At 41.6% G+C, this 11,583-nt stretch overlaps 1 protein-coding gene across 7 annotated transcripts in view; it reads left to right on the forward strand.

The window, feature by feature from the left end:
• Positions 1-11,583, forward strand: part of LOC137786873 (heat shock protein 75 kDa, mitochondrial-like) — a 45,627-nt gene that overhangs the window by 21,133 nt on the left and 12,911 nt on the right. Inside the window, exons 6-28 of one of the 7 annotated variants that reach the window (XM_068579003.1) lie at positions 566-811; positions 905-1,004; positions 1,400-1,537; positions 1,664-1,781; positions 1,952-2,126; positions 2,285-2,347; positions 2,659-2,780; positions 3,337-3,525; positions 3,682-4,044; positions 4,178-4,369; positions 4,514-4,694; positions 4,942-5,060; positions 5,167-5,406; positions 7,375-7,463; positions 8,541-8,621; positions 8,776-8,832; positions 8,936-9,013; positions 9,147-9,214; positions 9,325-9,487; positions 9,776-9,922; positions 10,033-10,146; positions 10,247-10,412; positions 11,364-11,531. In XM_068579003.1, coding sequence (XP_068435104.1) covers positions 566-811; positions 905-1,004; positions 1,400-1,537; positions 1,664-1,781; positions 1,952-2,126; positions 2,285-2,347; positions 2,659-2,780; positions 3,337-3,525; positions 3,682-4,044; positions 4,178-4,369; positions 4,514-4,694; positions 4,942-5,060; positions 5,167-5,406; positions 7,375-7,463; positions 8,541-8,621; positions 8,776-8,832; positions 8,936-9,013; positions 9,147-9,214; positions 9,325-9,487; positions 9,776-9,922; positions 10,033-10,146; positions 10,247-10,412; positions 11,364-11,531 — 3,377 coding nt within the window. Of the gene's footprint in view, positions 1-565; positions 812-904; positions 1,005-1,399; positions 1,538-1,663; positions 1,782-1,951; positions 2,127-2,284; positions 2,348-2,658; positions 2,781-3,336; positions 3,526-3,678; positions 4,045-4,177; positions 4,370-4,510; positions 4,695-4,941; positions 5,061-5,166; positions 5,407-7,374; positions 7,464-8,540; positions 8,622-8,775; positions 8,833-8,935; positions 9,014-9,146; positions 9,215-9,324; positions 9,488-9,775; positions 9,923-10,032; positions 10,147-10,246; positions 10,413-11,363; positions 11,532-11,583 lie in introns of all 7 variants that reach the window. The other 6 variants (XM_068578994.1, XM_068578997.1, XM_068578996.1 and 3 more) reach the window with 6 other exon arrangements.

The raw sequence follows: 11,583 nt of genomic DNA on the forward strand, positions 1-11,583 counted from the left end.
GGAGGGGCTTCATGGCCCTGCTATCAGTAGGGGCATGGTCTTGGGATGGCAGGCTCTCTGATTGGTTAAATGGGCCTATGACAGATTTAAATCCCCACAGAGGCAGCATGCTCCCTGTTGGCAATCAACACAGCAGGGAGCAGTGCAGGGATTGAGGGAGGCAGATCAGGAAGACATTCTTTTGCATCAATATTTTTTTCTTCTTCTATACAGAAAAATAAATGTTGTTAAATGTAATGTTTTTTATGTTTTTAAAAAACACATGTATATGTTTACCTTGTTCAGCTCTGTTCTTGTTGCGTTTGATTATCTACTTCTGTGTATATTCATTGATTTTAAACAAAGTAAAATTCCTTGTATTATGACACATACTTGGCCAATAAAGCTGATTTTGATTCTTTATGTTAATTATTTGTGTTTCATAACTTCTAGTCATACATGTTTTGATGTTTAGAAATTATGAAGCACTTGGAAGCAGCAGTTACTTCTAAATTATGGAAGGGTTTTAATTAAATGCTTTATTTAATATTGCCAAACTATTCATTTCCTCGTCTTCTCCCTCCAGCCATGCTAAGTTCTCCCGGGGCTAGCCTGCAGAACGCCATCAGTTCAGTGGGGTCTGGTCAGCCCAGTTCCACAGCCATCAACAGTGCTGCCACACACATCGACCCCAGCTCCATGCAGAGGGCCTATGCTGCCCTTGGCCTACCGTATGGGAACCAGTCCCCTGCCCAAGTCCAGGGACAGGGACCCTCTCAGCAAAATCCACAGAGCTCCCAGCACCAGCAGCTGCGAAATCTGAACCCACTAGGTACAACATAGATGGGACTTCACTGCCATTTTGGAAGATGAAATACAAATAATACAATGTTCTTCCTTGTTAAAAACTTTGTGTGTTTATCAGCCACTAATCAGATGAACCAGATGGCAGGAGGCATGGGCGTCCCCTCTTCAGACCCGACTGGCATGCACTCTGACTCCTCTCTACCATCCACACTCAACAAGTGAGCATTCTCGTCCTTAATGTCATACAAAACATGGCTCTTGCTGGCATGATCCCTGTCTTGTCTTTAAGATCTGTTTTATATTTATCTTGTAAATATATCTGTGTAAACACACATGGCCAATACAGCTGATTTGGATGTAATGTAGCTGCTATTTATTTAATTTTTAGACCAAAACAACATCCAGTGAATCTGCTGTTGACAAATAATCATCCATGATCTCAATCGACACTCTGTCCTTGGGGTTCTTTTTTAAATATATGATTGAGAACAGAAATATTTGATAACAATGTAAATCAAAATCAATGTTCACATGGTATTATGAAACCATTTGTAGAAGTTTCAATAAGCATTAATGTTTTTGTAAGTAATAGTTATTTTTCTCTGTCTTATAGTCAACTGATGCCTGATGGGTCAGTAGTGGGAGGCATGGGAAACCTGCCCACTGCCACCCCTCTCTCCTCTTCGGGGGTAAGGAAGGCCTGGCATGAACACGTCACTCAGGACCTGCGCACCCACCTCGTGCACAAACTGTAAGTCCCAAAAAATTAAACGGCTGTATTCTATATACTTAAGTTCTGTCATATGAAAACAGAAAAGAAGTTGGTGTTTTCCAGACGGTTGCTGAGTTTTTGTACTTGTCTGTTGTCTCTCTCCAGTGTACAAGCCATATTCCCCACCCCAGACCCTGCAGCATTGAAGGACCGACGAATGGAGAACCTGGTGGCGTATGCACGCAAGGTTGAGGGTGACATGTACGAGTCTGCTAACAGCAGGGTAACTAATATAATACACTATCATATCATTTTGACGTGAGTGATGCAAGTCATCTTTTCTTACTGAGTCCTTTTTGTCACTATAAGATGAGAGCAAATCACTTTAACCTGAACCAGAGAATAAGAAACATATGTTTACCTTTTTTTAATTTCATATTGTCCTCTTACTAGGATGAGTATTACCACTTCCTGGCGGAGAAAATCTACAAAATCCAGAAGGAGTTGGAGGAGAAGAGGCGCTCACGACTCCAGAAACAACCTGGCATGGTGGGCACAGCTGGGCCTCAGCAACCTGGAATGGCTCAGCCCAACGCCATGGGCCCAGGACAGGGCGTCCGCTCTCCCAGTTAGTAGCTAAACTCTGTACACTCTGGGTGACAAAATACAAAAGTGGAAAGATAAAAACTGGCGAACTATTCTGCAGTTCTCAGTTGATAAAAGTTCAAAGCATTTCTGTTACTGATAGCAACTTATAAATTAATATTTTATCCTGTCTTCTCTCAGATGGACCTGTGCCTATGCCCAACATGCCAAATCAGATAATGAGCCGTATGCAGGTGCCCCAAGGTTGGTTTGCTCTTTGCTTTCTTAGCAGTTGTTTACAGAGAAAAGCAATCCTTATGTCCTTCTTTGGCTAATCTTCATAATTCTTAAGTTTGCAAATGTATTGATATTTAAATGTTGTATAGAAAATTGTTCAATATTTCAACAACCTGCTTATTTAACCAGTCGAAGCTAAATAGATTTGTCAGAATGCTGATATTAAAGTGAGCTGGTTCACTGCCTTTGCCAGCCCATTAGGACATGGATTATTAAATTACAACAACTCCTAAGTATGATAAACAAGTATATAATTGTGTGTGTATCTGTTCCCACAGGAATCAATCAGTTTAACCCAATGGCAATGCAGAATGCGCAGATGTCTCAGGCACCCATGGGAGCGCGTGCTCCCTCCCCCATGAACCATCCACAGCAAATGAACATGAGCTCCGTCCCAGCGGTTAGATCTTTCTCCTCTGTCTACCTGCTTTTTCATTTTTCCCCTCTCCTCTCTTTAAAACAGCTGCTTTTCTGCCAGTTTGCCTTTTTTAACTTGCTCTTGGGACCATTTTCCATCACCGTGTTTAATTACAGTTGTTTAGTTCCTGTGCCATTTTATCAGTCATTGTCTGGCTCTTTCCTCCACCTTTTGCTCCTCTTGACTATCAAATTCATTTAATTTCTTAATCTGTTACTATTATTTTGACACTACAGAGTCAGTATGTAATTTGCTGCAGAGGTCCTTCTCATTTTATTATCCAACTGAAGCAATCTGTAATGTAACATGGCAGATCTCAAAGCCTGGCTTACAGCTAGTTAATTTTGCTCCCTGCTGCCATCCTGTGTTTTGATTCAGCACATTGTTTATTTGTGCTTTATGCCACATGGCCTTAAGAAGACTATTTTAGTGATAGCGTGCTGCATTCCATTCACTTTATTTTACTTGGCAGGCGTTGAATATCAGAGGCCTGCTGCCATAATGATTCCAGCCGTTTCATCTCTTTTGTCTTTTTCAGATGGGTATGTCCCCGTCAAGGATGCCTCAGAGTCAAGGAATGATGGGTAGTCATGCTAATAACATGGTAGCACAGCCAGCCAACCAGAGCCAGTTCCTGCAACAGGGCCAGTTCACTGCTTCTGCAGGTGGAGCAATGAATGTGAATGTAGGCTTGGGTCACCCCATAACACAGGCTGCTGTTACACAGGTGAGGATATTTTATGCTGTGCTTTACGCTCCTAGCGTTTTCAGGGCTCCCTGCATTTACCTGTCTGAATGTGGCTTTATGGGTGTCCGCATGTTGCCTGCTTAATGAATGGTGTGTACCGGTATGCTAATTGCGCATCCCTCTTTGTCCCAGCAGCCTCCGAACTCTAACCTCCCTCTAAATGCACTGGGATCCCTTGGCCCACAGCTGCCCTGTGGCCCTGCAACCCAGCCTACCATTGGCACTACTCCTCCACCCAATGCCTCTTCCAGCCTGCAGCTGCAGCAGCAGCATCATGCTTCTGCTCAGGCCCAAGTGCCACCGCAGCCCAAAACCCCCGCCTCCACTGGTGGGCCCTCCTCCACGCCAACCCACATACCCAGTAGCCTCCATGGCCCCCCCTCAGCCAAGGGCACACCTGACCACTCCCGCCCGAACACACCTCTGCAACCGCAGACGGAAACCCCCAGCCAAATGCAGCAGCCCACCTCAGTGCAGGCACATCACCCCAGCACGCCGGTGAGATACTGGTTGTCACGTAACGCAAACTATGAATAACTAACTATAGGGGATGACAGTTGATCGTCAGTGTACAGCAATATGACTTGATTTTGCATTGTGATAAGAATTTCTCTCCTTCCTCTCCCTAAAGTTGTCCCAGGCAGCAGCGAGTATAGATAACAGAGTGCCCACCCCAGCGTCTGTGGCTGAGTTGAGCTCTCAGCAGGCCCTGCCGGACATGAGCAGCACTGAAGCCAAACCTGAAGTAAAAGACGAAGAAGATGACGACGACAGCGGCAGCGGCGGCAAGTCTGGAAAGAAGCAGCCGGATGTAAAAATGGAGGTATGTTCATGATTTATAAGATAATTTACTAACAAAAGAATCTAGGAAGAAGCACACTTTCTTCTTTCACGTCGAAAAACTCACTACTGTCGACTCACCACTGTCGCTGATAGCTGATAAACCATTGTTATGTTCACATAGCAGGATGATGAAACCAAACCCCTGCTGGTGGTGAAGAAGGAGGAGCCAGATTTAAAACAGCCAAAGCAGGAACCAATGGAAACTGAGGAAAAGAAGCCGGAGATGAAGACAGAACCCAAAGAAGAGGACGAAAGTGGGGCCAACGGCACATCGGCCACCTCCAGCCCTCAGAACCGAAAAAAGAGTAAGAACACAGAACTTGTTTGTGTATATCAAGTGTGTAACACTATGTTGTGGCAATACATTTTGTGATTGACATGTGAAGACATGTTTAATGGAGCCAAAATAATGGATCTCAATATTGAGTAAATGTATTTTATTTATTTATATAGTTTGTGTGTGTGTGTGTTTGTGTTTGCTTTGTACTAAAATCTTGTATTTGCCGACTCCCATATGTTATATGTGTCATAACATTGTTATTGTCTGTCCAGTTTTCAAGCCAGAAGAGCTGAGACAAGCCTTAATGCCAACACTTGAGGCCCTCTACAGGCAAGACCCAGAGTCGCTGCCCTTCAGACAACCTGTAGACCCCATGTTACTCGGCATCCCTGTGAGTGTCCACAATAACACCCGATCATTTTGAAATTACAAGACCCACAGGAAACACTGTTAAGCGTGATGTCCTCATTCTCGCAAATGTCTCTCCTGCTTCACAGGACTACTATGACATTGTGAAGAATCCCATTGACTTGTCCACCATCAAGCGCAAGCTGGATACGGGTCAATACCAGGAACCGTGGCAGTATGTGGACGATGTGTGGCTCATGTTCAACAACGCGTGGTTGTATAACCGTAAAACATCCCGCGTCTACAAGTACTGCAGCAAGCTGGCAGAAGTGTTTGAAGCAGAGATTGATCCCGTCATGCAGGGCTTGGGCTACTGCTGCGGCAGGAAGGTGAGATTTTTTTTTTCTTTTTTCAAAACGGCTGAAATCCACATTTGGACAAATTTAAACAACAAAGATTCTCATGCTGTATTCACACCGAACACGGCGTGAAAATTCTACTCCATCGTGTCTGGGTTCATACCATTATTTGTAGTCCCAAAACAGCATCTGAATGACAGGCGCTATCAGTGCTACTTCAGGGAGACCGGCAGAAGTTTGAATCAGCAACGGCAGGACGACAGGCGGAGCTTCTCAGCGCTGATTGGCTGACGCAACTTTGCGTCACGCCATTTTTGGGATATTTGAACTCGCACGAATTTGCGCCTCTGTTTGCCCCGCATCAAACGTGCTGTTCGTACCGCCTGGCGACTTTGCATGGAAGCGTCGTGCCGTGTTCGGTGTGAACACAGCATTAGAATGTTCACCCAGCGTAAACACGCATTCTTGACAAAAATATATTAGGAAATTAAAAATAACAAAAGAAAAAAAGAAGAAAATTACAATATCAAAGGATGCGTAATGAGCTAATAACTTCAATACTTGTTGTTGCTGCCATTTATAACCAAAATATGTACCAACGGGAGCCCAGTCATTTACAAATTAATCTATGGTTCCTTACAATATATTAGCTAACTTTTTTGAATTAATAATAATCTATCATACCTCGTTGACAAACCAACATGTAGGATTGAACGGCGTGCAGCATAAAGCATGATGCGTTGCAGACTGCATGATGACAGGATAAGGAGCTAATACTAAAAATGCCTAGTTTTGGATCATTACCATTTTAACGGCAATATATTCCTCAATCTCAGTATATTGTGAACAATGGACATGACGAGATAAAAATAATTTCCGAATTGTTTTTGCCATTTCAAATTTACTACATATTTAAGGAGTCACATGCAGTTTATTAATTATCTTACATTGTTTTGTGTAATTTGTCGGATTTAAGTCTTATTTTGGCATTGTACAAAACTTTGCTCCAGGTCTGGTCATTTATGTGAATACTAAAGTCCTTTTCCTATCTATGCTTAATATTTATTGAGATTTGTATCATTTATAAGAAATTGGTCACAACTCAACACTTTTTTATTAATGGTTGCTGCTTTCATAATAACACATCAAGAATACTAAACTTTCTTGCATCTTTTATGGTATACAAGTGTGTTTGGGGGATATAAGAACTCTTTGTTTAGTTGCTGAAAGTACCATTTCATATTTTTTTTACATTTTTGTGTTACCAGCAGCCTCCACTCTCTAAACCCCACATCTGCGCAAGTATATTCAAAGTCAGGGTTATTAGCAATTGCTGCCAAGAATGAATATTAGCTAATTCCAAAGTGTTTACGTATGCTTGTCAAAGACTTGCACATGTTACTAACTATAAAATTGTCTTGTACTCTTCGGCTGCAACTTACTGTAACCTAAAAAAGGAAGCTAACATCAAGACCAATACTATCCAAATCTTTATATAAGAACTGATCATCTTTAACACATTCTGTGACAATTCCCAGTGATGATACATTAAATTCAATAGAGCTAATCCACCCTTACTAATGGGAGATTTAAGTGTTCATAATTTTATTCTTGGGGCTTATTTTTCTAAACAAATCTACAAAATGCACTATTTATTAATGAAAACAGCTTTAAGGTAATACAGGTAGATAGCTGAATTGGATACAGCAAGCAAGGATTACATTTAAATAATTGCAATCCGGCCTAATAAAGACGCAAAGTTCATCAATCTCTGAAGGTCCGTTAGTGATTTTTGTAACTATGGAAAATGTAATGTAGTTAAATCGGAGAAGTTGGACAGAAGAAAAACGCCAAGATACTTAAATACATAAAACTGTACTTATTGCTGTAGTTATCCTTCCCGCTCACATTATCTTTACCTGTATGTGGATGCTTACGTAAGTGCCAACTGTCTGTAACAATTACGTGGTTTGTTCATGTTCTCTCGTTTTTCCACAGTACGAGTTCTCGCCCCAGACGCTGTGTTGCTATGGCAAGCAGTTGTGTACCATTTCCAGAGACGGCACCTACTTCAGCTACCAGAACAGGTAAATTTGATGCCGACTGTTTTCAGGGTGTTATAAAGAGGTGTGCAGCTTCATCCTCAAAGATTAAACATCCTCACATACATCCATACAAGTCAACAACGAGAAGGACATTATTCACATTCAATTCAGTTTATTTTGTATAGCCCAGAATTACAAATTTGCTTCGGAGGACTTTACAATACACATACAACATCCCTACCTTTCCTTGGTGTCAGACGCCACAGAGAGTTGTATATTGTGGCGAAGCAGAATGTGCACTATCTGGCCCTGTGTTGTCCTCATATGTCTGCCGTGCCCAAGAACCAGCCCCAAAGCTCCCCCTGCTGGGCAGAATCTGCATCTGCACCTCAAATCATTCCAATGCAACACCATTCAATTATTGCAGATACTCGCTATGAAATATTGTGACGTTTAGGATTCTGGCTTCCAACAAAAAGTCAGTGTTTAGGAGAATGTAATGAATTCCTTACATTGTAGAGTGAGGTTTTTATCACTTAACCAAATCTTCATCTAAATTCCTCAAGTATTAGGACTTGAATCCCCACAACTTAGACAACATGAATTAGTCAGGGAACTCAACATTTTCCGACAAGGCTTTTAAATTTGTATTATTGTCACTCATCCCGTCTCCCCCAGCGTGACCGCATCTTTACTTCCTCTGCTTGTAGTGCATGCTGCTTGTGTTATAAATGATTGCAGTGAAACTGTGCTTTTGTTATGTTTTCATATTCCAAAGTGTAGTTAAATGGTGTCGTGTAGACATACGGTAGTTTCCTGCACATTCATCTGTTGTTGACAATCATTACCATTGTTAACATTTTGGCATTTCCCCCTATTTCTGTTGCAGTTTGAATGAGAGTGGTTGGATGACCATTTTTAACTGTCACTAACGTGTGTGTGTGTGTGTGTGTGTGTGTGTGTGTGTGTGTGTGTGTGTGTCTGCTACCCATGCTCCGTTTTCGGTTGTTGCCGTGTTTGCCATTTACTCTGCATTCTGCCACCTGTACTCCGGTTTGCTCGTGCTGCTACTGTGTGTGCTGGCTGCAGTTCACCCAAATATGGCCTTATTGCCGACAGGTATCACTTCTGTGAGAAGTGCTTCAACGAGATCCAGGGCAACAGTGTGACCCTGGGAGACGACCCGGCACAGCAACAGACGTAAGTTACCAGGCCCGGGTCGCTGAACCCCACCCAATGATGATCGCCTTGCGAGATTATCAGGCTCTTTTCTCTTGACTTTTTTGTGGAAAGGAATTTTAGACACAAAAGCTGATGTGAACTTTGTTGTCTGTTTTATCTCCTTTTTGTGCAGCATGATATCAAAAGAGCAGTTTGAAAAGAAGAAAAATGACATGTTGGACCCCGAACCGTGAGTAGTAGTAGTGAGAGTTTTACTCTCATTGATGTTATGGTGGTGATCGTTCTACATTTTGCAAAGAATACACAAAAAAGCTAATATTTGTCCTTGCCAGGTTTGTTGAATGTAAAGACTGTGGACGAAAGATGCATCAGATATGCGTGCTGCACTACGATGTTATTTGGCCAACAGGGTAAGTCTCACTGGCTGTTTTGTTCTTTTAAGCTTACAGTCCATGTTTGACCAGAATTCTTACTGGGTATTTGCATTTACCAGCGTTACTGTATGTTGACTCTTTAAATAAAGTGTAATCTGTCTTCCTCCAGCTTCATCTGTGACAACTGTCTAAAGAAGTCTGGCAAAACAAGAAAAGAGAACAGGTTTTCAGCCAGAAGTAAGTTGTGTTTCATTGTAAAAGTAACATTCACAGTAACATCACACTAAAGTCTCAATGTTTACACCTCGGATTGATATTAAATGCATTTTGTTCTTGTGTTTGCGCTGGCCTATGTAAAGGGTTGCAGTCAACCCGGTTGGGGACGTACATTGAGGACCGAGTGAACAAGTACTTGAAAAGGCAGAACCATCCCGAGGCCGGCGAGGTGTTTGTGCGAGTGGTGGCCAGCTCTGACAAAAATGTGGAGATTAAGCCCGGCATGAAGTCAAAGTAAGGTTCTCACGTGCAGATGAAGTGGGTCTTATGATTTCCAAACATGTTAGTTTACTTTGTGTGGTTGCTTTCTTATGTAAGATGCGCTGGAAAACACATCTCATTTATAAATGTTTCTTATGTGAGAAACAAACTAGCAGAGAAGTTGAGGATTATTTAAGCACTACAAAAGAAAACGTACACATTGATTTTTGAGGTAGAGTTGTATGATTTGTAAAATATGCAAATTGTTCCAAAAAAAATCAAACCCTGTGTAATTTTATTTATGCTTCTCTGTTTCCATAGGTTTGTGGACACGGGCGAGATGGTGGAGACCTTCCCTTACAGAACCAAAGCACTTTTTGCATTTGAAGAAATAGACGGGGTGGACGTTTGTTTCTTTGGCATGCATGTCCAGGAGTACGGCTCAGAGTGCCCATTTCCAAATACCAGGTAGAACTAGAGAAGAAGAAAAAAATAAGAATGGTGCAGATTTTCTCAGTTTATTTTGATATTTTATGGGTGTTGCTCTTTGATTTAATCTCCCCATATTTTCTTTTCAGACGGGTTTACATATCATACCTCGACAGTATTCACTTCTTCAGGCCACGTGCGCTAAGGACAGCAGTTTACCATGAGATCTTAATAGGCTACCTGGAGTATGTGAAGAAACTGGGGTAGGTTAAGAGTAACTTTACAGTGTAGTGTTGCACACAGTTTTAGCGAATGCTGTAAGTATCATTCCTGCAAGTGGCTGAAAGCTCTTGTTGCCCTTAGGTATGTGATGGGTCACATTTGGGCCTGCCCACCCAGTGAAGGAGATGACTACATTTTTCACTGCCACCCTATTGACCAGAAGATCCCCAAGCCCAAGAGGCTCCAAGAGTGGTACAGAAAGATGCTGGACAAAGCTTACGCTGAGAGGATCCTACATGATTACAAGGTCAGAAAATAATCACATCGTTACGTCTTTGTGTCGACACTGGGATGAATGCCTTGCCTTTCAAGATTTCCTCAGTTATATAGTTAACAATTTAGCTACTAGGTGTAGCTGTACACTGAATAAGTTGGTCTATTGTAATGAGGTGTCAGTCAGATGCCTTGCCACATTACTGTAAAGATTGGATTCATTAAACAAATGAAAATGATTGAATTCATGAGCCTACTCTGGAGTAGGCTTAACATTTTACGCTAATTTTTCACTTTTTTTATGTGGTATCTTGATAATTTCTGTTAACGGCTGGTGGGTAGGCAATGATTTTGTTTTTCTCTCACAAAGAGATAGTGGTTCACTGTTGCACATGTCTGAATGATGCTCAGGAAGTAATGGAATACTTAGAATGGTGTTTTGTAACTATTAGGGTAACTATTTTGGAATGGTTACAGAAAGTAAAGAGCTAATCAGATTACCAAAAAGCAAAACAGGAATACATTTTTGAAAAGTAACTGTCCGTGATGCTAAATTAGCTTTTAAGTGGTCTAATATAATGATTTTCATTTAAAATGTGTTTCACAATAACTAACACGCACAAAAGCCTAATGGGATTAGTTAAGAGTTAAAATTACTTTACTTGCTATACCGATAGACTTTATTCCAATGTTAATATTGTCTACAAGGCCCTTTTCTGAAATATATTATTAATATGCTGTGAACCATCCTTTCTGTCTCTAAGAAGATGAGTGTGTCACTGTCTCCTGTCAAAGTGTGCAGTAAAGGAGGGCTCCCCCTTGTGTTTGCTATAATTTATTGCAAAACATATGAGAACAAAAACTACAGGCCTAAAACAATCTATAGTTAAGGCTAATCTCTAATGTATGTTTTAGGACTGACATGTTTTCTTTCAGAGTTGTGTTACTATCTTGCCTGATGGAAGTATTGTGTGCTTGTGTTCAGGACATTTTCAAACAGGCAACAGATGACCGACTGACCAGTGCCAATGAGTTGCCGTACTTTGAGGGCGACTTTTGGCCCAATGTACTGGAGGAGAGCATCAAGGAGCTGGAGCAGGAGGAGGAAGAGAGGAAGAAGGAGGAGAACACAGCCTCCTGTGAGGTACCAGAGGTGAGTAAGATGAATAGGTGGATTGAGCATGTTGAAATGGGTTTTTATAAAT

This window comes from Clinocottus analis, unplaced genomic scaffold (genome assembly GCF_023055335.1).
Source record: "Clinocottus analis isolate CAN_PGR_092001 unplaced genomic scaffold, fCliAna1.0.p SCAF_16, whole genome shotgun sequence".
Taxonomy (NCBI): domain Eukaryota; kingdom Metazoa; phylum Chordata; class Actinopteri; order Perciformes; family Cottidae; genus Clinocottus; species Clinocottus analis.